General features: G+C 40.2%; 1 protein-coding gene across 4 annotated transcripts; it reads right to left on the bottom strand.

Annotated features, from left to right (window-relative positions):
• Window positions 1–504: 504 nt before the first annotated feature.
• C6 (complement C6) lies at window positions 505–23,901 on the bottom strand. 4 transcript variants are annotated; one of them, XM_053932558.1, is made up of 19 exons: window positions 23,760–23,899; window positions 22,812–22,931; window positions 22,080–22,237; window positions 21,100–21,256; window positions 18,711–18,855; window positions 17,948–18,089; window positions 16,970–17,108; window positions 14,803–15,003; window positions 12,884–13,124; window positions 12,079–12,201; window positions 10,920–11,086; window positions 9,821–10,046; window positions 8,551–8,722; window positions 7,487–7,598; window positions 6,903–7,035; window positions 5,713–5,904; window positions 5,089–5,179; window positions 3,361–3,602; window positions 505–1,435 (listed from the first exon to the last, which is right to left on the bottom strand). In XM_053932558.1, exons 2-19 carry the CDS (start codon window positions 22,836–22,838, stop codon window positions 1,254–1,256), a joined length of 2,850 nt encoding a protein of 949 aa, XP_053788533.1. In that variant the 5' UTR covers window positions 22,839–22,931; window positions 23,760–23,899; the 3' UTR covers window positions 505–1,253. The 4 variants fall into 4 exon arrangements, 3 of the variants coding, with proteins under 3 accessions (XP_053788533.1, XP_053788534.1, XP_053788535.1); XM_053932559.1 differs by having other exon boundaries at window positions 16,970–17,091; window positions 17,970–18,089; XR_008428712.1 differs by lacking the exon at window positions 505–1,435 and having other exon boundaries at window positions 3,514–3,602; window positions 5,089–5,198; window positions 23,760–23,901.
• Window positions 23,902–27,545: the final 3,644 nt, after the last annotated feature.

Below are 27,545 nucleotides of genomic sequence, written 5' to 3'. Positions count from 1 at the left end.
CAGGCTCCCCAGGGCAGTGGTCACAGCATCAAGCTGTCTGAGTCCAAGAAGCATTTTGACAATGCTCTCAGGCTTATAGTGTGATTCTTGGGCTCTGCAGGGCCAGTTGGACTTTGATGATCCATATGGGTCCTTTCCAGCTCAGCAAATTCTATGATTCTTTTCTATGATTCTGTGGGGCTTTTTTCCTAATTGTCATTGTTCTGATGTCTGTTGGTAAAGAAAGAAGTGGAGTTCAGTTTTCCCCTTCTTGAAAGGCAGATTTATACTCAGATTTGTGAAATTCTGAGTGCTGAAGAGAAAATTCTAGTTGCAACTGCTCAGAAGTAATGATTTGTGCCCAAGAAATGCTGGCGGCATGGACCATGGCTGGGCTGAGGTGCCCCATGCAATTGCTGTCAGGTTGGATGCTGATGCAGGTATATGCAAGGAATCTGTATTTCTGCAGACTCCAAGTACAACAACTCCAAGTAGAACCACATATTGCAGTAGGACTTTGCCCAGTGCGTTAGTCATTAAATGTTTATTTTATATTTAAAGTACAAACATCTTAATTCACATTGAGGGGTACCATAGAAATTCTCCAAGCTTTAGGCTTCAGGCTTTCTGCCTAAAGCTGAAACCCAGTGAACAAACACAGAACACAAACACCTCCTCCCTTCAGCTACTCTAATTAAAAATCACATCATTTTGATGACTTCACTCAATCATTGCATAATTGTGGTTTTCAGTGTTTGGTATTGCTCCTTCCATTTGCACCGTGACTGCATGTAGCCTCTTGCTACCCCTTCCCCATTTGATGTTAGAAGTGGTGCTGAAGTGCTTGCTCTGTCTGCCTGTGTGATATAGCAGGTACTCAGCCAGTGAGACAAGAGTGAACAGCAGTCACAGCTGTCACAAGGACAAAGCAACAAATGGCTGAGGAAAGGAAAAGTCTCATCCAGCTCTAGGGGAGACCAAAGGCAATATTTCTTTTTCTCCCTTTCCATTTGTTTCCCTCCCTTCCTCTGCACATCCCCAGAGGTGACAGCAATGACAAGTTGTCCCTTATACCCCCAAGCCGAGTTCATTTGCAGACAGAAAAACATCACTGCCACCCTTCTCCCAAAAACCTGTTAAGCAAGCTGGATTTTTTTTTTCCCCTCATAATTTTGGTTTGATCTACTTATCCTTTAATAACCAACCAAGCTTTTCCTGGGTGGCTCAGTTTGCATTTGATGCAATGATCATGGTGTCTGCAGAGAGCAAATGGGTTATGGTAGGCAGCTCCCCTGCTCCAGCACCTGCAGTTTGATGCCAGCACACTTCATGGCTGCCAGCATGCAATGACTGACTGTCCTCCTCCTCCCTGTTGTCTCCATCTGGATGCAGTGAGGGTGGATCTCTCCTTTGGGGCACTGGTGAGGCATCAGGCAAAAGCACTGGGTCTGTGTCTCTGGGAATGAATGTGTGGAAATATAGCAGTAAATGTGGTGACTAAAACCAGATTTTATACTTTGGTGACATTTCAAAGTCCAACAGGGAAAAACACTAGTGGACATTTGTGATATATTAGTTACAAAAAGCCTGTAGTGCATTCACTAGATGGTTGGATATTAGGAATAGAGGCCTAATCAGCTTTAAATAACATTTTTTTTAGCAATGGGCCATACAAAAGCAGAATTGATCTAACTATTTTTATCCACTGTCTTTCCCTGACTTTTCTTTTAAACAAAGATGTATTAAGTTGACTTTCTTTTTCCAATTATCCTTGAACACAGTCTTGCCATGAAATGGGAGTCTTAAGGTCCATATTGTGTCAGCTCCTATTTTATTAAAGCTCTCTTTGTGAAGACTAAGCTACCTACTGCTGGCCTGTGGTAAAGCTCAGTCCTGCTGGTTATTTCATTACCTATTTCTGATCTAATCTTATAATTTCTTATCTGATCTAATCACTCTTTATATTCTTTCCCAGAAATTCCCTAGGCAGAATTTCTGCCTTCAGTTTTTTAAAACATGAAAAATGTGTGCTTTCCTCCATTTAGCTTCTCTCATGGTACTGCAGTATTTTCTCTGCAGTATGTTCTGTCCCTGTGTTGATACTGACTATTCACTTTCAGGAAAAACAAAACATTCATTTCCTAAATGTTTGTGCACAGTCATGAAAAGTGGAATTCTGTGGAGATGGTCAAGAGTCCAGTTCTAATCTCTTGAGCACCACACTTGACAACTAATCTTATTTAATACATTTTTTTCTCCTTTCTCTTATTTTTCTGAACAGGGCTCCTCTGTAGGCTTTTGAGAGAAAAACACTGAAGTGCTGGCACAAGATCCAGCTTGAAGACACTTGCACAGTGGAAGCAGAATTAGGCTTTTTAGAGGCTCTGGAATAAGTAATTTTTAAAAATTACTATCTTTTTCCCAGGAGCACATGATACCTAGAGGTTCCACCAGATGGACACACCTGGTCATGCCCTCTGCTTGAGCCCACAAGGGACAACAGGAGTTGTAATGCAATAATTTTACAGCTGTATTTACTTCAAATTCTCTGCTGCAGAAATCTTGCATCTTCAAAATAGAGGTTTAGGATTGCTGCACACTGCTGTTGCTTTATTTATCATTAAGTAGATCAGGTGCGATAAGAATCAGATTTGTGTCTGGCAGCAAGGGACGGAGTGAGCGTGTCTGTCACTCAGCCTTTACCTGGGACACTTGATATGTGCAGAGCCAGTCAGCACCTCAGACATCTACAGAAGAACCTACTGCTCTTATCACCTGGTTACACAGGAAATAGCCAAGCTGCACAATATTGTTTAGAAAATCATCTTCTTAGGTTTTTTACCAGCTTAGCTAGTTCATTAAAATTCTTGATAAACACAGTTTTCACATATGGGTATTTGCAAATTTTACCCTTAAAATCCCATTAAGCCTGATGGCCCCAGTCTTGCTTTTGAAGTAGTATCATGATTTAATTTTACAATTTAATTATATGTTATAGAGGATGTGGCCTAAATTAATTCCTGAAGTACAAACTAGGAACTAGTAGCCTTACAAGGAATGGGTGAAAATATTACCAACTACACTTTTGTGATTAAAGATTCAAATGTTAATTCTCCTGAAAAAGTTATCTTAATTTTCAAGTTCCTCTTGAGCCTTTCTAATGGTAAGTAACAACACTACATTAGTTGTGAGTAAAGGGAAAAGGCACATATCTAAGTGTAACCCTAGGTAGCAGGGACACAGGACTGACCACACTTTCACACTCTGTGTGCCCAGAGGGACCACAGTGTCTGTCAATTGTGTCCTTGGAGCAGTGAAGGTCAGTGCATTTTACTTTTAGATCCAAAGGGATGGCTGAATCTCACCATTCAGAAGTCATACCTTGACAATCCTCCCAGTCATAGCAGATGTCATAGCCACAGGGCACTTTCTTCAAGCTATTTGTAGAGAGCTTTGCCCTCTCAATAGCCCAGTCTAGGTTGGAATTACCATGGCAAGGGCCAGCATGCAAGAAATGAAATGACTGCACTCCAAGGCACATTTCAGCTGAGTACTGACAGCTGGGCTTGGTTACATTCTGTTCAGAAACAGCATGTAGCACACAGATGTCTTCTGAGTAGTGGCTGCCCAAAGGAAGAGAACAAAAATTATTTTAGCAGGCTATAGAACAAGTCCCTACTTTTAAACAGTACATCAGCATCAGATGAAACACAGCAAGGCCATGGCCAGGCTGGAGATTCACCTGAAGACCTAAGGCTACCCTAGCTACTGCAGGACCTGGACCTGATTAAACAAGTGCTGTGAAATGGAGAAGCTTTGGTTCTGTCCAGACATTGGGAGGTGAAGGACATGTGTCTGTAAAAGAAAAAGGAGAGGCTGTTACCTCCACAGGGATATGAAATTTCCACTGGGCCTGGGTGGCTTTTCTGAGTTAATATATCCCTGCAGCTGTGTGTACAACTCTATCTCTGAAGCACAGGTGTCTTGGGACCAAGGGCAGGCAAAAACTGTCATGTTTTTTGCCATGTGGCTTGTAGTTTCCCTTTTTCTGTATTGCTCTTGGCTACTGAGTGAATTCATTCCTAGAAGGTGCATGCATTTCCAAGCAGCGTCATTTTATGGAACTTAGTCATTTTTCAAAAAGAGGATCATAAAATCATAAAATGGTTTGGATTGGAAGGAATCTTAGAGATCAGAGTTCTTGCATGCTCCTTGTGCACAGTGATGACATTGGAGAAATAAAGAGAAGAAAAGAGTTTCCAGGAGTTTCTGTTTTCAGAGTTTCCAGGAACAGAGAGCAGTGTAGATTAAAAGGATATGCTGTGGTGTCGCATTACAGTAATGTAACTGGGTTCATTAGAGAGAGCATTGCCAGCAGATTATGGTAGGTGACCCTGCATATCAACTCAGCTGTGGTGAGGCACATTTGGAGAGCTGTGCCCAATTCTGGGCTCCTCAGCACAACAGAGGCATGGAACTCCTGGAGCGGGTCCAGTGGAGGGTTACAAAGATGATCAAAGGACTGGAGTATCTCTATTATGAGAAAAAGCTGTGGAAGCTGGCCCTGTTCAGCCTTGAGAAGAGATGACTGAGAAGGCACCTCATCCCTGTTTGTCAGTGTCTGCAGGGAGCGGCCAGAGCAGGGACCAGGCTCTGCTCAGTGGTGCCGAGCAACAGGACAAGAAGCAATGGGCAGGAGGAACTGATGCAAAAGAAATTACACCTGAATATGAGGAAGAAGTGGATTACTGTGGTTGGAACAGTTTGCACAGAGAGGTTGTGGAGTCTCCCTCACTGGAGACACCCAAGCACCATATTGACACAATTCTGCGCAATGTGCTCTGAGATGGTCCTGCTTGAGCAGGGAGGTGGGGCCACGAGACCACTAAGGACCCCACCAACCTTACCCATTTTGTGATTCTGTGATTGTTATTTATTTCATAGGCTACAAACAGGACTGTAATTTGAATACAGAGGAATAGCTAGCTAATATCTGAACAGAGAGTAGTCTTGATTTGCAGTTGTCTTTTCCTGCTCTTCCTGCTCAGTGTCACAATGGCCTCTTGGTCTATCATTAGAGAAACTTTGATTTCTAATTACAGTACTTACCCACAGTCTTCTTCTGGAGACATACAAACACACTGAGATCCAACCTGCTTTTTTCCTAGACTGCAAATACCTTTAATTTTGGTTAGCATATCTGAAACAACAAGTGAGAACTACTGTAACTAGTAAGGAGTGAATAGAAATATCTTATACTCCTACCATAAAAGCTCAAATGGATTTATTTCTATTTGTCCTAAGTTTCTCTTTCCGAAAGCTCCCTGGTTGGCATGCTACAAGTATTTCATCAGTCTTTGTAAAAATCACTGGAAAATAACAAGAGCAGCTGAAGTTTCAATAGAACACATTTTCCTACTTTGCTTTCATAAAGCCTTGTTAATGCAGTTGGGGTTTGGTTTGATTTGGTTTTGATTTTATGCAAACAGTTGTGGTGTCTCAATTTCATTATTAACGTTTACAGTACATTGCATCCAAAAATTCTGAAATTAATGCAGAAGTTTAGAGCTGAAATTCTGTCACCATGGGAGACATAAAGTAAAATTTAAATTAATGAACTGCTGCTATAGGTCTTAAACCCAGTCATCAGCCTTCTAGTTCTAGCTAGATGAAATAAACAGTACTGTTAATACCAGCAATATGGAAACAGTAAGTATCTGCAGGCATACTAACCTTTTTCACATGTAATAGACCTCAAAATAGGAGGTATCCAGGACAGGTCTTTCCCACAGGTATACTTTGTGTGACCAGTGACTATAAACCCAGCTTGGCAGCTCAGCTTCATTGTTTCACCAATGTTGTACTGTTGCTTAAATGGAGAAATTGTGACACTGTCAGATATCGGTGGCCTGAGGCATACTGAGGCTGTAACAAACAATAAAAAAAAAGCATAATTCTTGTTGGTTTAATGCTGTGTGGATATTTACAGAAAGTCATAATGCTTTATCTGAAAAACCATATATAAAGACACTCAGTAATACTGACAGTAATACTTTGTCTGACATTCAAAACTAATAAAAATCAGTTTTAAAAACATAATTAAGTCTAGAAATTTTCAGTGCATTCTCATAGTCTTTAAAGTATTTTTCAAGTAATAACTAAATAATGACAAAATATTTCTAATGTATGTCAATATAAGTAATTTAATTTTGCTGTTTAAAAATAGTTAGAATGGCATTTAACAGCATGTCTTAATTTCTCTTTTGTTAATGGAAGAAAGTTAATGGCAATAGAAAGCTCATAAGTATATTCAGGTACTTCTTTTTGTTAAAATGAAGACTAAGTCAATGAAATTATACCAAGTTTTAGAAAACTACTGAAATCTCTCTTGTTAGCTAACACAGACCAATTCTGATCCTTAATTCTTAGCTGACCTATAAGTCCTTCAAGGCCTTGATTTACAGTAGTGATTTTCAAGGCAGCCTGGGAGGTCATGGTTAGAAACACATCATGCATTTAAAATAAAAGATAGTAGAAAAATTTCTGTAGGAATGATTTCTTCTTCATAACTGTATCAACCTTAAGATATCTATGTAAGTCTGAAAACATAAGGTGAGTCCTTTTGTTAAAGCTATTTAAAACTAGAAAAGAGAAGGATCTCGCAGCATCCATCTGAGGATTTTCTAATGCATTGCATATTACAATCTCCTTACAAAGCACATAATAGTAACACTTCTGAATTGAAAGAGGAGTGATGTAGTGGCTCATGATGTTTTTGTCTACATAAAATACCTTCTTAAAATGCTATCTTTTCAGAAATGTTAGAGATTTGTTTTTAAAAGACCTTTATAAAAATCTTTTTTGTATGTTTTCTTCCCCTTCTATTTTGTTGCTGTGCATTTTGTTCATTTTAACTTTCTTACGTTGGCACTCAACATGTTGCTGTGTCCAGGTTTGATCTGGCAGACACCGAAGGTATTGATAGCCAATGAGGCTATGCCCACTCAGACAAGCAATTTCAACGTCCTCCCCAACAGCATACTGGTTCTTTTCATTCTAAAAAAAAAAAAAAATTAAAAAATAATAATGAAAAAAACCCTAAGAAACCCACAGCAAAAAGCTCTGCAAGGATCTATGGTAACGAGACTGGGCATTGTCAAAGGAAACAATAGCAAAATCCTGATAAGATGTAATGAATGCATGCATTTCCTACTCTAAAATATGAGTCATCCACTCACCAATATAATGATAACTTTTTCCAGTTGCAGTAACTGATGTCATGGTTACCAAACAAGATTCAAGGACAACTTGAAATGAATTTTACCTTGACTTTTCTCCAGTTGCTGGTGTAGTGTGGTGGGCTAGAGTCCTGCAGCATTTCTTGAACACAGCACTTTCACTAGCACAGTAGCTAGATTGGATATCAGGCACATACAGCAGAGAAGCTATAAAATTTCCAATCTCTGCAACTATTACACTTTGCTTCTGAATCATTTTTCATACTCACCCTGATAAAGCCATATTCTGGTGGGTCTGGCCTAGAACATCCAGACTCAGGTTCACCAATCAAGACACTATCTTCTCTCCTGGCTTCATCATCATTTATACAAGGAGCACCTCTGAAAAGTGAAAATTTGCTGTAAGGCTGTATCTTAAGCATTCCTGTCACCAAGTAACAATGGCAGAATTGCCAGAATTGCAGCTCAGAAGAGTTGCAAGTGTGTCCTGTCATCCTCCTCCTATAATTTTATACTCTTAAACAAAAGGTGGTGGACAAAACTGCAGGTTGATAGTGGGGAGCGCATGAGAGCAGTAAAAAAATGCTAAATGCATTTACCAACATAATCAATTAAATATTTTTATACAGCAAGAAAAAGAGGCAGCAAAGAACAACAAAACAGGAAGTCAATAAATAATCCATGCAATTCCTGTTCCCTCCAGGCAATGATTAAAGTTTGCTCGTCTCTGTGATCATGGAGCTATAAAGCCCGTGGTGTCTGAGTAACAAAGAACTGTGGAGCCCACTGCTTGTAATCCTCTCCTATTCACTCTGAAGAGGAAAAAAAACTGAAGTCTTGGGCTTGAAGATGAAAAAAACTGACCAGTTTGGGGTTAGAATTTGAAGTTGAAATCATGCTAAAAAGGTACATCTAGCATACTTGAAGTGGAAATATAAGAACCTTGGTAGCTTCATCCAAGGTAGCTCTGTGACTGAGTTCAGATCTAAACCTCTAAGAAAAGAGGGGATAGGGAAAAAATAGAAACTGTGAACTCCAGTGAAGAGAAGGAAAATATTTCTCCTTGGCTTTAGAAAAGAAGCCACGCAAAGCAGCATACAAGATCTACAGGCATAATTTAATATGCAATTCATCAGCAATTTTCTAGGAATAAAAAATTAATAAATCCAAATGTGAAGCAAATTGCAGAGATTTTCAGAATTTGCCTTCTCTATGTTCTACCAAAGAAATTCAGCGGGGAAAGTTGTCTGCTATTTCTCCTTGGTAATCACAGAGCCACTCTGGAGTGCTCCTTAACTATCCCATGACTAAGGAGATCTTTTGATCTTCTTACCTGTCTGTGAACACAGAGACATAACAGTCCTCCTCTTCTTCCTGCTGCCCTTCACATGGCTTCCCACCGTTCATTGGGGAGGGGTTATTGCATTCCCGGGTCCTTCTTTTTTTGAAGGAAGCATCGCATGGACTCCATTCAGACCAGCAACCCCATCGCCCATCAACAGCAACTGAAAGGAATTAAAGAGACACCATCTTTTATTGGCAGACCAGTACCATACACAATATTTCTTTTAAGGCCACATGTGAGAGGGATGATGGTAAATTCATATTAGCCATTTTCAGAAAATTTAAAATTGTTATGGTTAAGGCAGTAGGTTGCATCTAGAACATAAATTTTACAAAAGGTGTCCAGCCAAATTCCAGCTGCTTCATAAAACCCTAAAGTACATTTACCTCTCTAGTTTTGATTGCAAGTAACATTAAAACTCAGAAGCAGCATATTTTATACTTTTATTGCACTCACAGATGTGTGTGTTTTCCTGGTTCTGACAAGTTTCTTAAACAGGTCATTATTTAATGAGTTTTCAAATAAATCTGAGTTCTAACATCATGTCTAAACCCCAAATATACATTCTATGTCTGTTAAATTAAAACATTACTATTACTGTTTTCTCATAACCCCTTGCATCTATTACCTGTACCACCATGAAGCATGCATAACTTTTTTTCCCTTACACACTCTTTCTTTTCTGCATGCAATAGACTTTCTGTATCCATCTCTGTCTTCAGCTGTTTATTTCTTTCAAAATATTCTTCTATCAGGGTCAGATAATGAGAACTGTACCTATCTAAGTGACTTTACCTTATGTTCCATTTTGTTTGGGGAATATAAACATATATAACATCTCCTTTGTTTCTCTTAGTTATGGCACAAATGACAATTTAATTCAAAAACGTTTTTACATTAAATTGCTCTTTAAATTATCCAGAATGGTGATTATGTTCTCTTTCCTTATAACAACTGAGTTTTCCTTCTAAACGGCAATCAACAATTTTTATGTTCATTAGCCATTTAGTCTTAAGCATAATAGGCTATAGGGAAAACTAAGCAATGGCTTTCTTAATTTTTTGCATCAATTTTCTTTGATCTCAGCTTCACCCTTATTGCTGAATTGCTTTTTATTTGTAATCCCTACATTTATCCTCATGCTTTTTGGACATCACCGTGTGGTGGATTTAGCAAGGGCAGGTTATGGCAGATTAACCTCTGGCAAAGAGATAGCAGAAGGCCCAGACTTGCAGGCCGCTACCATCACCCCAAGTACCTGATGTGTAACCCGGAGCCTGCGTCTCGCAGTTGGCGCCGTAGGTGCCAGCCGGGCACAGGCAGAGGCACTCTGTCCCCAGGAGCACAGGCCTGCCGTTGTTGGGGCACGGGGCACACCGGCACGGGTCGAACGTGCCCACATGCTCCCTCAGGGCCCTCTGCAGATGGCGGCGCTTGGTCACCGCGCACGGCACGTTCCTCACCAGCTCCACAATGGGGGACACCTGGCAGAGAGCTGTTCGGTCAGCAGGAACTGAAACACAGCAGGCCCTCACGGGGTAGCCAGAGCATATTAAAGGAGATAGAGCCTGCATACGAAGCTGTATCACACAGGAATTATGGATGTTTTAAAGAAGCATGGCAGTGCTATACATATATGTTATCCTGTTCATCATGCTTTTATCTCCTCAATTTAGGACTCTGTGAGCCAGGGAAGAATCAAACAAGTGGGATACTATGTCCTAAAATTCATGACGCTCTCTACCACACATCACATCACTATGTGATGTAGGGTTTGCTTTACATCCAGTCCCTGTCATGTCAGACATTCCTATGCTGCCTTCAGAAGTTCAGCAGCTGCAGCAGGAGAGACCTCAGTGGATGCTGCATTCAGGCAGGTTTTGATGTTTGCTTCAAGTGCTGCTGAGCAGCTGCTGTGCCAGCTGAGGAGGGAGACAGCTCAGTGCACGGCACGCTGCATTAAAGGAACAGGACAGAGATAGAGGGCATTGCTGTTTTATTTCAGTTTAGCTGTGTGACACACTTTGCGACGTAGGCCTGACAAGGGAATGATACCATGCACTCTTTTCACAGTAACTAACCCCTGCCTGTGCCTGAGCTCCTGCCGGAGCAAGTAATTCACATTGCTCACTCTTAATCCCACTGTCCATGGACAATGCAAAACCAGTGTGCCTTATAAACCAACATGCATAAGAAGTTGTCCTAATAAAAGTTCTGTATGTTTATGTTATGCCCATATTTATGTACATTCATATCACACACAGCATCATCCCTGTTTACAGGAAAAAATATTTGCATAGCTCTATGAAGAGAAGTTAGTCTTTGCTATCTCAGTGTTTTTCTTGTTCTTCTCTTACCTCAAAGTCAATCACCACAGGATTGTCCTTTGTTGATTCCAGCCAGTCTGTGAAGACTCTGTGTCCTGGAAAAGCCCCCTTTTTCTCCCAGGCCAGAGCTGCTGCATACTCTGACCTGCCACCTTTTACCAGGGAAACTGATCGTTCAGCTGACTCCAAAATGGAACCTGAAAGACGATTTCATCACAGTATTTTCAGACAAAGGCTTCCAAAGACATCATATGTGACAACACTAACTATAAGAAAAAGTATAAGAGGATATTAAAGAATACACTAAGATTATTTTTTTTTAAACTATCCTTGGAAAAAAGAAGTCAAAGCTCAGAAGAACAATCCCTGCCTGCTATGACAGAAGCCTGTGATAATATTCCAAATGAAAGTGTTTCAGACTTGAGCCATGGGAATACTCAGAGTGTAACACAGTAGTGGAAAAATGCAGAGGATGCAGTAGCCTCCTCTAGAGCACACAGCATGGCAGGAGGATACCTCTAGAACACACAGCATGGCAGGTTTAGTCCTGGCTGTAAACATCCAAGTAAACGCTACTAATCAACTACTGAGGAAAAAACCATGATTAAAGTGATAAAATTCCTATCCTTAGTGATGCAGAGCATGACTCCTGCCATTCTCGTGGAAAATGCACCAGCTTTTTGCAGTTTCTGAGACACATTTCTGTGCCCCCCTGGTACCTAAATATCTGCTTGGCATGAGGAAGGTGGGAAGGGAAAGTCAGGGAGTGTGTTTTTGCCGCCCAACTCTCTCAATGAGCTCTGAGCAACCCTTAAAGATCAGGGACTTAGGCATAGATACAAATTTCTAGCCTTTGTTCATTTTACAGTTCAGCATTCCTGGCCTTAGACCCAGGGTGAGGGGTAATGTTTGGCAGATCTGTGACCAACTGGACAGCCAGTGACACCAGATCCCCAGTGATGGCACTCCAGAGTAGAGAAATAGCACACCTACATCATAATTTCTTTTGCAAATGAGAATATTATTTCAGTGCTTGTATCAGAGGCAGATAATGAAACACTGGCTGCTCTGATAGTGGTAGAAGAGCATCTGTAGTTCAACAAAGCTGAGAGGTCACCTGGGGCAGCTGAGGGAAATGGTATCTCTCAGGGTGAGTAACAGGACATGGCCCTGTTCTCATCATGGTCACCTTCATGTGTCACAGTCATCCTGTTTGTGGTGCATCTGGTACTGACTTTCTTCTTCTTCCTGAAGAACACACGCCTGGTTGTTTCTGTTCGGACACACTCTGTTGATTCCTCAACTGACAGGCCTAGAAATACCACAGAGCAGCATCTTTATCAGCATAACCATGATACATGGCAAGCACCATGGCCCAGGCTCCCACACTGAGACCAGCCAGCAGCTTTCCATGCTCCTCACTTGCCACTGGAGACTTCATTACAGCAGTCACGTGCTGCCCCATGTACTGTGTTGGAGAGAGGCATGCTTCAGCTACCCTCCCATGCCCGTGCAAGTTACAGCAGTGGCATTAAAGATCACAGCTTTTAACTTTAGACTTCCATTTTTGTGGTGTTGTTTTTTCATTTTGACAGTCTAGCAGTCATGGGAAAATTTTAAAGTAATTTCTAATCCAAACCATCAACTTTATTGACTGCAATCCCAAAAGTACCCCTTATACCTCTCAGACCTCAGTCCCATGCTATAGGACACTAGAACACATTTCCTGGTGGTACCTGGTCTTGATCTGAAGGTCTTAAGTGGTTTCCCTGAACACAGCGACATTTACCAAATAAGGGATCTCCTGAACTTTTCAAATACAGTGTAGAGCAAAAATTCCTTCTTGCTCTATATGTAAGCAATGTAATTAATGAGTCTGTGAAAGTCTAGAAATTTTTTTGCTGTTGGAGAACTTACTGTGTGGTGTAAGTCCTAAAACTAGGGATAAGAAAAGCTGTTAAACAAATGATACTTTCTTGTTAAAGATTACATACCTGAGTTCCACAGTTCCTCAGAGCTGTACTGGTAAAGAATATCATAGGAACCACCCATCTTCCCAGAGGTGTAGTAATGAGTGCCAAAGTCATCAAATATTCTGCTGTATAAAGCATAGTTGTACTCCAGGGGCAGGTGGTTAAGTGCTTTTAGAAAGATGTCTGATAGCTGCAGATCTGATTGTTTCATTGTGAAGTTTGCAACAGAAATTACTTTATGGACTCTAATAAAGTTGGAATTCTAGAAATAAGAAAAGGGGAATTTTAGCACCTTCAGAGGCGGGTAAGTGCAGAAACTAGAGGAGCCAAGAGAATTAATATCTTATTTATACATATTTTAACATATAGATCTGAATGAGATGTCTCAAAGCACAGGAAAATTCCTCTCTCCTTTTAAGTGATCAATATAGTCTTATTTTTTCACTATATAAGGAAGTGTTGCAAATTTACTTGTAGGTCTGTCAAACATACACAAGTACACATCTACCTACAAACACTCACTAATACAATTTATGAAGACAGAGATAAAAATAGAGGCTTCCTGTCTGATACAGTAGATACTACAAGGAAGATCCAAGGTAATAGTCCTGCTGTGGATCATTAAGAAAGGATTTTAAACTGTGTCATCTTTAGCCAACTCCAGACTAAGTTATTGGTGGGTTTCTGTGATTTCACAGAATCATGGAACAGTTTGGGTTGGAAGGGAGCTTAAAGACCATCTAGGTTCAACACCACTGCTGTGGGCAGAAACAATTTCCACTGGACCGGATTGCTCAAAGCCCCATCAAACCCGGCCTTGAACACTCCCAGGGATAGGGTAAGCTTCAGCTTGTCTGGGCAACATGTTCCTGTACCTCACCACCTTCCATGACAACAATGCTGAAAACCAATGTATACGCAAAATAACTTTTCTGTTGGAAGTTAAACCTAAATTAATATTTTCATAATTAGCTCTGATCTGGGCTTAAGCCAATAAGAAGCCACTGTTCCCCCAAAATAAACTTTGCAATTGTACAAGAGAGCTGCCTGATCTGTGTACATGGGCAGGAAAGTGAACAGGTTTTCAGCAGCTGGAATTTAAGGATAGTTGTATTCAAACTAGAAGCAATGGACTGTTCAAGCAATCAAGTTGCTTAACCATTAAAACAAATGAGCAAGGCCTGCAGCAAACTTCCATCATAGGAAATCTTAATGTTAAGACTAATATTTTTGCAAAGGTTTCACTGTAATAGCATTAGAACTCCTGGGTTTCAACAGGTCTTAGCTTTGTTCATTCCTATGGCCTTTCCCATGCAGAAGTGCGAACAATAGCCCATTGTTTACAGTCATTAAACTATAAAAATACATAATCTTTTACCCTACCAGTATTCATTTGCTTTAAAGGCACAGAATCTTATGGGAAAAAATGTTATCTGTTCTGAGAAACTTTTCTGTGGGTGTGTTATTTCTGAGATTATCTTTATGACCAAATGCATCTTGGCATTGAGACTCCAATATGCAAGTTAGATAGCAAATAAAAAAAATAATGTAGATTACTACCCAGTACATGCATATGTATAACATTCTTGACTGCACTTCCTTTATTTTTTGAGTTGTTTGCTACAGTTAGGTATTATGCCCTCTTAATCTATAATTAGGATAGGGGAAGGAATGACTTACCCAATATGATAATGTCAAATCTGTGCTTTTTAAAAGTGGAATAAGCCTATGTTTTCTGTACTACACCCAGAAAACCATGATGCATTACAAAAGGTATTTTACAACCAGGAACATGTTGTAGGATCAGAAGAGGACTTTTTCAATACCTAATTCTGGTGGGCCAATGTCTTGATAGGGAAAGTAGCCTTTGGCAGCTCAGTTCTGAAATGAGCAGACACAAATTAACCGAAAGAAAGAAACTGAAGGCAACATTAAATTACCTTTTCATATGAGGCTTCAATAGCTTTCTTGAAGGAGGAAGATGATGTAATCTGGACCCGTGTCTTTCTTGAGAATAAAAATGGGATACCAGAAGAATGTTTACCACTACGAGTGGATGAACTACTTTCATAAGCACTATCACTCAGGGGAATTAAATCTTTGTAGAAATCTGATGTGACATCATCCTCTTCATCTGTTATCTGGAAATTCAGTAAAGCACAATGCATTTGCATAAATGATAATATGAAACAGAAAACTATTAAGAAAAGAATACTTGCTTTTTTGATGTTTTTAATGGAAAAAATATGCCTGATTATTTGAGATGTGAAAGTAAGCTACAAAAATATGAGACTAAGAAAGGGTAAGTGGTAAAATGAATACAAGCTAAGAACTAGACTTACTAATAGTTGTTTATACAACAACAACAAAAAAACATGTAGCACTTTCTTCTAAAGCTTCTCACCCCTGGGCCCTAAACCTTAGGAATATTTTTCAACACATTCCAACATACTTTTAAAAGAATTCCAGACATACATGTTGTGTCCACATCATGACTGCTTCCACATCATGACTGCTTCCCAACCCTATGGATTCTATATTTTACAAGGCAGAGTTTGGTGCTTCCTGACCTTTCTTCTCAATTTCCAGCTAGAAGAATGAACAGGATTCCACAGGAGAGTCTTAAAGTATGGTTGGATTGTTAGCACCTATACTTCACGATGGATTAAAGGCAGATAAAGAGGAATTGTGAGCAAACCTGCTGATTGAGTTGGTAAACCTCCAGTGGTGATGTTGAGCAAAACACCAAGACAACCTCAGCATCAGATCAGAAATTACTTATTTCCCAAAATTTGGGAAAATCCCTCCGTGTTTTTGAAAAATGAGATTTTTTTTCCCTCCTCTAGACCTGGTTTGCTTAATAGGGCTGCTAAGGATTTTGGTAAATGAGGTGGCCCATTCTTCCCACCCCCTTCCATTTTTCAAGTAGTCATATGCTTTTGCAGGACAATAGACTGGAGTTCCAGGAAGGCCCAGTCCAGTGACCCTTCTATATGAGAAGCTGCTCTAAATGTTAAAAAATAAAGACTGCACTCCTAAAGGTGAGTTTCACAATCCCTTAACAGTTCTGCAAATGGACATCAGTAACTTAATGAACTTTACTGGCTATAAAGAGACCTGGGTAAACCAAAGGTTGGTTTTCCCCTCTTGATATTTTTGCAAACAGTAATTTTTCACCATTGTTGACAAATCCTGCATGTCATGGCCAATTCAATCGCAGTTTCTGTGGAATGCAGCAGGGTGTCCTTTTTTCAGTTGCCTCTGTTAAAGTAATCCTAAAATCTCACAACCCCTGTGGCAAAACCATCAGTTTTCATCCATTAGCTAAGCTTTTTTCACACCCTGCATTCTTTTTTTTCCCAATGCAGCACCTACTGGCTTCAAACAGGGCCTGCTAATATGTACACAGCCAGATCTTGTGCCATGGTATTCAGAGCATTTTCTGAATGTTAGTGTCCATAAAAGAGTTATTAGTGGTTCCTAGATTTTTTATAAGATACACTCCAGGTTCATTTTGGTCATTCCCCAGCTTGTCCTGTAAGCCTCCTCTCCAAGCTGTGTGTATTTGTCCTCCTGCTTTCCAGCCTCAATGCCTGCCTTCTTTCCTTGTTGCTTTGTGGAGGGTCTGGGCAGGGCACAGGCAGGACTGAGGGGTTGAAATGGCTCAGGGAGGAACTGGATCTCAAGGCTGGATCTCAAGGCTGCAGGTGACAGAAAGGAAGCTAGAGTCAGTAGCTGCAGCCATTGGTTCTTCAAGTACACATAATTAATGCTGGAATAAGCTTTGGAGTTGAACAAACCTCTGCCTAGATTATGTGTGGCTAGGAGAAGGCCCTTGGTACCAAGCTGGAACAAAATAAGGCCACAGCCACTGGAAGCAGAAGAAGCTCAAATCAATCATATTGACTCTGATATATGGTGGCGATCTGAAAAGCATGAGTGGAACATGAACATTTATCTCCTTTCCACACATCAACTGAAGTATGTTCAAGCCTCACCAAAATTTAGAAATTTTGTTCTAAAACATACTACCTAACACTTGAGCAATTATTTTGGATTGTGATTACAGCAAGGGTTTTATGGCTAGGAGCTGCTGTTTGAGAATACCTGAAAGCTGACAGCCTCCAGATTCGCAGGGACATGATACAATTTCCTTGTCTCATTGCGCTTCATTATTGTGCATTGTCCTCCATTGAATGAGTTGTCAAGAACTTCCCCTCGGCTCTCTCCTGCGAGAATATGAAATCTAACAAAAATTTATTTCCAGAGATTAAACAACTCCAGGAAGATGTATGGACTTGAAACATTTCATGGTATACAGCTGCATTAAGGTGTTCTAGATTCGATTGAGAGCATGAGCATCTTGTTACTGCTTTGAAAGGAATTACAACAACTTCTCATTCACACTGAATTCACCTGAAAAATGCAGTAGCACCAATCCAGTTTCCTGCTTTCCAGCAGTGCCTAACCTTACTGATAACCCCAAAGTCAGCATAAGGCAGTCAGTCTTAAGTGGAGAACCTAAAAATGGTTCTAGGAAAGTTAACTACTGGTTCTCTATTTCTACCATAAGTGATGTTACTTGGACCACACTGAGTTCAAAATTCAATTAAAAAACGCAAGTCTGCTAGGGACAGGCATCCCATGTTTAGGCTTTATATAACTTTAATTAATAGTGTGGAAGTAGTTGGTATCCTGAAAGGTCACACAGACAAACAACATCTGTAGAGGAACATCCTCCAAATTTCTAAAGCACTTGGCACGATGTGCAGGTAAGTAGTTCCATGAGCTGGAAGTTGCCCATACATGCTCTGGTTGCTGTGGGACAGAACAAGTCATTTAGGGAGAGTGTTCCTCGACACCTCTTTATCTGGTCTTTCAGCAGTGCAGAGCAGGACTGGAAGATGCAGCAGGCCAGTCCTAGTCTAATTTTTTGTTGTATTTTTATAATTTCTTGCCAGTTTTAATTTGAGAGATTATATGCTTTAATGAATGCTCTCACATGCTTACTGGGAATTATTTTGTTCATGTAAATTAGTGAGGTAACAAGTAAAGCTTACAAAAAGATTAGCAGAACTGGCTTACCCACTGCCTATTAATTGCACACCTGGGATGCTCTCATACTTTCGGTTACACACAGTCTTTTTCCTTCCACAGTTTCTTTCATCAGAGTTGTCCCCACAGTCATTTTCTCCATTACATTCCAGTGTTTTTGAAATACAGCGACCTGCACCAGAGAAACAGCAGCAGCAAAGGTTCATAATGTCTAAATGCAGAAAAGGGTAGTCTTGTCTTTTTCCCTTGCAAAGGTGTGAGCTAGCCATAGATGTTAACACTGAATTAGTATAAAGCCAGGATTATCCCAATTAAGAAATTATTATTTCAGTTCTGTGAGTTTTGTCTTGTTTCAAAGCTCCAAAGGCTTAATTTTAAGTTTGGCAAAAGATATATGGATAAAATTATTTTGTTTAATCAGGTATATCTAAGTTGAAGCAAGCAAGAAATAGCCACAAGCCTAATAAAAATAATGAGAATTTATGTTCAGACAAACTCTACAGTTATGTTTGTATATGAAAAATTTGTGCAAAGAAATATAATTGGAACAGTGCTACTGTCCAACTATCAGGATCATAGTGACACCCCTGGCTAGGGACTGCATTTTAATGACTTATAGAAGAAACTGAAAAGATAAACTGTTACTAATACATATAAAATCCTCACGTAAACTTTTCTCCCTGGTCCATTTTCCCTGGAATTTATGCATGGAATGTATGGATGTCTTTTGTCTCAGTATCTAAAATTTGACTAAATGGTAATGCTGCAGTTACACAATGGGGATTATCATTACCACTTTCACACCGAAATTTATTCTTGCAGTCAACTTCCACTATATTGCAGAGCTTAGCTGGGAAACATGGGCGGGAATCCACCAGTGGCTCAGTACAGGCCTGGCCCCCAAACTGGGATGGTTGCAGGAGTGGCCGGGTACGGAACTGAAAGGCAGAAGAAACAAACTCAGGGTTGGTTTTGTGAGCTGTTTGTAGCTAAGTCCCACCCCAGGCAGAGCCACACATCTCAGTGCTGCTGAAGCTTTATCAGAACCACAGCCCTGAAGGAAATAATCAGTCATTCTTGTCCTTCCATTCTACCATGCCGTCATCCCAGGTGAGGCAGGCAGGGAACTGGTATCCAAGAGCCTCATTAGTCCTGATGGAGCATAAATTATTAAACTGCAGACTAACTGGTCTACATCACCAAAGGAATGAGAAATTCCATCCCTGTATCTTCAGTATATACAGTAGGAAATTATGAGAGAACAGGCTTGCAGAGATTTTTCCTGTTCTTTACCATCTCTGTTGAATTAGAGACATTGACATTGACAACCCAGTTGGCTTGACTCCTACATATGGGATGGCTTGTCTGAGGAGAATTGGATGACTTGAGAGGACAAAAAAGCTTTTCCTGAAAATTTTTTGGAGCTCATTGAGTTTTCTTTCCCTGAGATAGCATCCTCCACACAGAACAGTAAAGTTGAAGGGTGATAGATAAACCACTTCAGACATATTTTCCACTCCACTTCACAGGACTTCTGGTGAAACCTGTCTCTGTGTGCCTGAACGGCTTCTCCTCTAAGAATTTTTCCCTTGAAAAGTACAGTTCCTTGCAGACTTCCCTCCCTGTAGACAGACCCTGGGGCAGAGCAGGAAGATTCTAGTGAAAATCAGTAATCAAGTGACTCTGAAGGGAGAGTGCAAAGAGCAACACCAGAAAGTTTTCAAACTCATGAGAACCATTCCTTATGCTCTATTTCAGTTCCACAACACTCAGTACATTATTTGTCAGAGCTTCCACTTCTTTATCCCTCCCCATCAATGGGAACTTGCTTACACTACTCTTCACTCTTAAATGGTAAGCCAGGTCCTCCATTCTGTTGGTTATTCCCATTTATAAATGTCACAAGGAGTGATCTTTATCGTTTGTAGCGGAAAATGGACCACAGTCCACAAAAGCACCTTTTTGTTTTAAGAAGCATATATGTTGCATCAATACTTAAAACTAATAAAAACTAATACATTTATATAATGATATAAGGTAAGAAACTTGGACTTATAAGAGGGTATTGAAATCAGTCCAGTTGAGAGGAACACTCCCTTTCACCTCTTGAAGCTTTCTGTCTCCCAGTCTCTCACTGATTCTCCTTATTCTGCTCTCATACTGCCCATCCTAGTTGCAACCCACAGACTGGTTCATCTCTCACATGTAGAATAGCTTTTGTATGTCTTTCTCACCCTATTTGGGCATCAGAAAGTTAGATATATATGTAAATATATACTTATGATGTCTGACAGGTTTTTCAGAGTTGCTTTTCAGGCATGAATTTTTGAAACCAACGGGTACATGCAGAAGGACATAGGCTGTGTCTGTACAGAACCTCGGAACTGCTCTCACAGTCAGCTTCAAAGCTTATACCCACTAGCCATACAACTACCCCACACAATCTGCTGTCACTTCCCTCTATCCTCTAGAACCTTACATTTGACAGGGCTTGGTTTGTTTAGGTCCAATTCACTTTAACCTGATTTTTCATTTCTTCCCTCTCTACTGTCTCACCTCTAAGTCTACCATTGTTAACAGAGAAAAGCCCAAGAGGAAAAAACACCATCCTGGGTGTTTGTCCCACAGCTATTAGCACATCTGCTTGTGGAGGTGGAGGGATTTGTGCATGCTATGAAGGTTTGAGGGATGGTGCTCTGTATTTTCTAATAGCAATCTCAAACTGATCCTGACTATCAGCGTAAGATACAGCCTGAGAATTTCTAGGCAACAGCACTTAGGATTTGTTGACTCTTTTCAAGAGATGATTTGATTCTATTTTTCTTGTCTTTAGAACATACAGAACATTATGGATAAGCTAAGGTTCTTTGACTTTCTCCTGCTTAAGCAGACATGAACACTTTACAATTCTTCATGTGAAAAATTCACCTTTAACTATGGCAGTGGAAACTTTGAAGCAAGTTTATGATAAGCATCACAAGCAGTCTCATAAATAGATTTACTCTACTAAAACCCCTTTCTGGTTTGATCTTATTTTAACTTGTTCTCTCCAGCTTCTACTGTATAATTCATAATCAATTTCCCTTGTTAACTTAAAATCTCATTTTCCAGATCAATTTCAATAAAGTTGAAACAAGGAGATCTCTTTGCATCATTTCTTGCATTTAGCATTTTCTACCTACCTGTTTTTTAACACATGGGTCACATTCTGACCAAGTGCCAAAGTCTCCAAGCTGACAGTTGATAGGACATGTTTGCTGGTTACATGCACGAGATTCTTGCTTTGTGCACAGCTGGTCACAGAAGTTTTGGCTATAATATTCATCCATTCTTATTTGCCTAAAAAAAAAGTTTAAAAAATATGCTAGGAAAGAATAGACAGGTGTTCTCTACTTGTGGGTGAAGGCTGACAAAATTATTTGAACCCAACTAAGGAACTCTGAGGGATAATATGCATTTGCAGAACATTGATTACAAGAAAAATCCAAATATGCCTTAAGTTTAAAGAGCAAGTCTTTTTGATTCATATCACTTCAGATATCCCAGAGGATAGCTACAGACAGAACCAGGAGGAAAAGAGTGGATTTCTCACAAGTTTAGATTATACTACAGGGTTTCATTGAATTTGATGCTGCTGAATCCTTATTTGACATAATCGGTGGTCATAAAACTAATGGTGCAGGGAGGAAATTTGGAGCTCGCCCCTCCTGTGGCATTGTGCCAGTGCAGGGCCTCCAGAGCCTCATGTGTCCACAGGGGCTGAGCACCCAAAGCACAGGGGCTGAGCACCCAAATCCTTGCTGCCAGCAAGGCCACTATAGGTCCTGGCTGTCCTCCCCTCATTACATCTATTGGCAGATATTGGTTTGTTTGGAGGCACTGGCTCATAGGATTAGAATGGTCTGAGTTGGAAGGGATCTAAAGGGTCATTTAATTCCAGCCCTCCCCTTCCCTCCCTGACTCACGGGCAGTAATGTTCAAAATTTTGTAATTTTAAAGCATTGCAATTAAAAGATGATCTATTTATCTGATAAACACTTGAGCATGACAATTTTTCTCAATATATTGTGGAAGGTGGAGCTTCAGACATGGGTGCCACTCTCCAGAATTATTATTTTTCACAGAAAATAAATACAGAAGTAGTGAGATGGCTTGGCCCTACCTGTGCCTGGTCTGTGTCCCAAAATTGCAGCTGTGTGAGCAGGCAGACCACGACCCCCATGGGTAATGTTCACAGTAGCACCCCTGGCTGCTCCCAATCACCAAGCTCAGCAGGACCAGGTGCATTGGTACAGTCATGGCCATGGCAAAGGTATCCATCTACATCACAGAAACAAGCAACAAAAGCTCAAGAAATTATCACTTAGTTATGCCACCGTTCTTACAGAGATGTCTCTTCTAAAATGCAGAATCTATACATCTGCTTCAAAATACAAAAGTGCTAGGCAGGGCACCTAGAAAAGAAGAATCATGCATGATAGACATAGCAGTAATTCAGTCAATACTTCAAGGACCAGAAGTCATAACGGGATTTTTGGCCACTTATTTATCAGGAGTACTAACAAAATTGTGCATTATTTCTGTTTCAGAAATTGCTTATAAATTATTTTGGATGTGAGAAATGAAGATCTGTTACTGTTCTTCATTGCTTAGAAGTATCCTCAAAAATATTTTCTATAAATAAGAATAAAAATATGAGAGTTCTTCCTATACAGTATGTAAAACAATAAACAAGAGCTTAAAACTAGGCAGCCCAATCTATTAGCCTGTTACCAATTAACTTTCACATGCCTATAAACACCCTTTGCATAAGCATTTTATTGCAGTGAATTCTCCCTTTTCAAAGTTTTGACTAGCCCGTTGAAACTGCAAACCATCACTATTTAAAGCTCACCTGAATTTTCCACCAGCAGTAGAACATCACGCCTGTTTCTCACTCCAGTGGTCAATCAAACTTTATTTGCTGAGACATAAGGTTATAGGCAGTGTTTAGGAAGTAATAATACTTCGTAAACTAAAAAAAAAAAAAAATCCAGAAAAAATACGTATTAATTAAAAAATGCAAACCTCATCTTAAGGTTGAATCAACACTAAATCTGATAGGCTGTTACAGTGGAGCATTATAAATTTGGTTTACTTCAAAAATCCCCCTCAAATTCAGTAGATCATTTAAAAACCAAAGTATTTGTTTCAAAACAATATTCAAAAATAGTTAGTTTCAAAAAGTTTGAAATGAATTGTGCAACTGTTTTTTTCTTTAAGGTTTTTAGCCACATATGCTATTACGATTTTTATACTTTGCTAAAAAAAATGAAATTGCATCTATCCAACCATTGCTTCCTCCCTTAGCAAAGAAAGGCAGTAGGTCTTCACACTGTTGTGCAGTGAGAACTTGCAGCACTTTTTACATGGAAAGCTCATGAACGAACAAGCCTTTCAGAGAGATTTAAGTATAATCAAATAAAAATATGATAAAACAGAGGAAGCAGCAGTCTTGCCAGTGAGAAGAGAACAGATATTTTCTTTTTACTTACCTGACTTCCTGGCTTCTTGCACCAACAATGCCGGTTTGGAAAAGAGATGAAGCCCTACACAACAATTACTTGCTTTATTCCATCACTGTGCTGTACACAGAGAAATGCTCTTTATTCTCATCAGTGAGCAAAACACCAACCCATCAGTGCATCAGAAGCTGTATAAATATTAGCCCATTAGAGAGTAATTCAACATTTTAAAGAAATAGAACAAACCCCACAGAACATTTTTTCATAGGTCTTGTAACTCGTGTGCATTGAAGCCAACAAAAAATATCCTCCTTTCTAACTTACTGTAAGATTGTTACCTGAAAAGTCAGTGTATGTTGCAGACTCATGCCATCCTGGTGTGGTTTGCTGCAGTCTTTCAAATGAAAGGCCAGAGGCTTTGTTTGATTTGGTTATGTTTTAATGAAGGCAAATTGATCTGATGGCAGGAGTGCTCAGAACTAAACGGCCTCTGCACCTGCACCCCCAGGGATATGTGCTCTACAGAATTGTGGAGAACCACCTCTTTGTACCAATGCAGCTGCCCAGGATGAGCCAAGAGGAATCAAAGTACATTTGCATGGAGCCACAGTGGCTCAATGCACTGCAGGTCTCTTGTGCTGCCCCAGAGAGCTGCACAACCTATTTGCCTTAAGTCTGACTGCAAGAGAGTGAGAATTTGGTAAGAAGGCTCATGCTCATAACTCATTAGTGCTTTCACAAGGAAACAGGAGACAGAGTCCAGGCTCAGGCAAAATACCTGTCTGCTGCTGCACCATCTCCACAAAAGGAGGGCTCCCAGAGAAAGTAAAAGTCCAAATACTTTTGAACTTATTTACAGCTGTTTGCCTTTTGCCCTCGATGGCGAGATCAGTTCTCTGACCCTGGGGAAGTATTGCCAGCAGACAATGACTGTAAGCCTCTGTCCTGCAGCACAGGCAGCACCTCATGACTGAGGTGCCAAGGCAGGGGTTGAAATGGTAAATGAGAGAATACACACATGCAGAACAGAAACAGCAATGGCAAGTACAAAACAAGGAAGTAGTTTGCCCTAAAAAAATAATCACAATATTAAATAGAATCCCTTGTCGCCCTGATTTTTTAAGATTTTCGAAAGCTTCTGAGTTTACATTCTTGTAGAAAACTTTCTCACACAACTTTCTGTAAACAACCTATTGTTTTGCATTCCTTCATAGAGGCGGAGAAATTTGATGTACTAGTAGTTTGTCCAGTGTCGTTGGAGAGGGGACACATTCACCCTCCAATCCACTGGCACCTTTTGAGAACTATAAATGTTAAGAGTCAGAGGAAATAAATTAGTCTCTTCATTGTAACCATAACTGTGGTGCGTAGTTTTTCCTTGTGTCCTCTGGTGACAATCCCTCACCTCCCAAATACCCAGCAAGGATTCCATGCAGAGGGCAATCCTGCATTGGATCCCCTTGACTCCATTGGACTGGCAGATATTTGCCAAGATGTCAGAGTCCTCAAAACATATTTCCCAATTAGTTGGGAAATTTTTATATCCTTGAAAAAAAACTCAGAGCTTATTGCATAGCTTCATTTTCCAGTTGCCTTTGCAGATTTTTTTAAAACTCTGAGCTTGCCAAGAATTGTTGTTACACAACTTGAGCACAAAATTAGCAAAGTGATGTTCTGCCAGATCCTTATTACATTGTGTAAACTTGTCATAGGAAATCAAAATAGTCATCACTGGCTCTATCATTGCTGCTGGGTGGGATTTTTGAAGTTATGTGAAAAATACTGTGTTCTACCCTCCAGAGAGCATCTTCTAAACCTCAGTACTCACAGCTCACTGAGGGCTGCTCCTCCAGCCCCAATGGAACCCGAGAAGATGACTGGTTTCTCCCAGCCTTGCAGAAACAAACCACAGCTGTGAGCTGCAAATCAGTGTTCACAGTACATAATGCAGATGGCTAAAACTTTCTAGTTGAGAAACTATGTTTTTCACTTCATTGTATAAGGATAAAAAGGAGTTACTAAAGAGTTATTAAATTTTAAAATATTACAAAGGAAAGACACTTCACATAGTGTAAAAGCAGTCTTTTACAAAAGCAGTCTTATAAAAAATGTCATTTGCAATTAGAGAACAAGCTCACAGACAAACACCGCACTTAGCATTAACAGGAATGTTAGGTGCAGATGGGCACTGGTAGACCTCACACCAAAGCCAGGGCTTGAGAACAGCATAACTGCATCTATATTGAATGTTAGATGGGAGGTCATGTAAAGCAGTTGCCTGAAACTTAGAGGCCACGGCAGCAAAGAACGCTGCTTGGGCTAACTCACTTTTTGGCAAAGCTCCATACAGCTGCTGATGTGCCCAGCAGGCTGTCAGCTCATCTGCAAGCTGGCAAGGTGATGAGACCAATGAAGGATCTGGACCAGAACAACAAAGTAGGCACTTATGTTGTCACCAAGGTGACTAAAGAAAGGAGTTTTTCACAAGTGTGAGAGCTCACTGCCTGTCACTGAAGGACTGATTTTCATTTTATACCTGTTTCTCAAAGGTTTTGTCTACAGGGTATCCTCAAAACAATCTCACTCTTCTGCCCTGGATGGAGGTTAGCACTTGCATAACTGCATCTTTCCCTTAAACAGTAGTATGTTCAAGGGCATCTTAAACAGTGGACAATACCCTAGTGCTTGTGTTCACCTTCTGTCCTGACAGTCAGCTAGAGATAGAAGCACTTAGAAATTCAGTCAGCAGTATGGCAAATGAAAGCTTGTACAAACCAGGTTACCTTCTAGAATTGATTTTCACACAGAAAAGCATCAACATGGAAAGATATTCCCATATCTGCTGTGCCTTACTGAGTCTCTGGTCTCAAGTTCTGGTGCAGTATTCCCTAAAGACCAAAGCACTAACACTGGAATGAAACTGGGGGCAGCCCAAAGAGGTCAGGGTGGAGGTGCCATTTTATTGCCCCCAGACTTTGGAAATGTCTATGTACATATTAATGGCCTGAGTTTCATTATTTCTACAAGAACTATTTATCCAGGAAAACAAACATATCTCTTCATCTCTGCTGCAATAAAAGATAATTTTTCAAAGAATGTGAAAATATTACCTCAAAGAAATTCAGTGACTATTCTGCCTGACACTGTAGCATTTCTAGCTGGGTTTCACAAGGTCATGTCTCATCTATTTAATCCTATATCTAAATCCTCATACTAGAAAAACTATGTTATTCTCCCAAATAAACCTCTAACTCCCCTCTTAGAGAAACCAATGCTCTCACTGCAAACCTCTGCTGAAGGGGGAAAGTCTAGAACTGCAAAGGGGAAAGAACAGAAGGGAACAGAAAGGAAGGGGGCAAACACCACAACATTTTCTAAGACGTAAGCAAAACAAATCAAACAGGTCTTCAACTTAAGTGACATCCCCTGGTGTTTTCCATATTCTCTATGTACAGAGATGGGAAAAGATGTTCGTCCTGTCCCATAAAAATTCTATCTGTTGTCCTTTACCACCAATCTTCAGTTTTTCAGATAATGAACAGCATGAGTTTTGTGCGCTACATCCCTCATCTCATACTGATCTTACAGACATAGTTTTAGCTGTCTGTGTTCTGACAAAATCTGGAGTTTTAAGAGCATAAAGTGATACTATTCACTAGACATTTTTTCCCCACAAAATCTTCCTGAAAACAAAGCACAAGAGAAATCTTTCACCCTACATAGCAGATGAAAATTTACTATCAGGATGGAGTGGGAGGAAAATACACCTTGCACTTAATTTAATAATTCAGATAGTTGTTTTTCCTCTATATATGCCCCCATGGGAAGAGATATTGAAAAAAAAAAAAAAAAAAAAAAAAAAAAAAGACACCTTTAAGCACAAAGGTTATCTGAATGGTTTCAATACCAAGCTGTTCTGACATATCCTGTGGCAATAAGAAAAGCAAACCATAGAACATCCTATACACTCTGTCCCTCACTGGGCTGTCTGAGGACAGGGGTGGCAGTGCCACTGGCATGGCACAGCAGTGGCAGGCAGCCCTGCATGTAGCCAGGCATCTGTCACTTGTGATCTTCTTCACCAGGGATCCCATGCCTCTGCCACTGCAGGGCTGAAGGAGGTG

This window comes from Vidua chalybeata, chromosome Z (assembly GCF_026979565.1).
Source record: "Vidua chalybeata isolate OUT-0048 chromosome Z, bVidCha1 merged haplotype, whole genome shotgun sequence".
Lineage (NCBI taxonomy): Eukaryota > Metazoa > Chordata > Aves > Passeriformes > Viduidae > Vidua > Vidua chalybeata.
The sequence above is the reverse complement of the archived record's forward strand: the minus strand, read 5'-3'. Positions and strand labels throughout refer to the sequence as shown.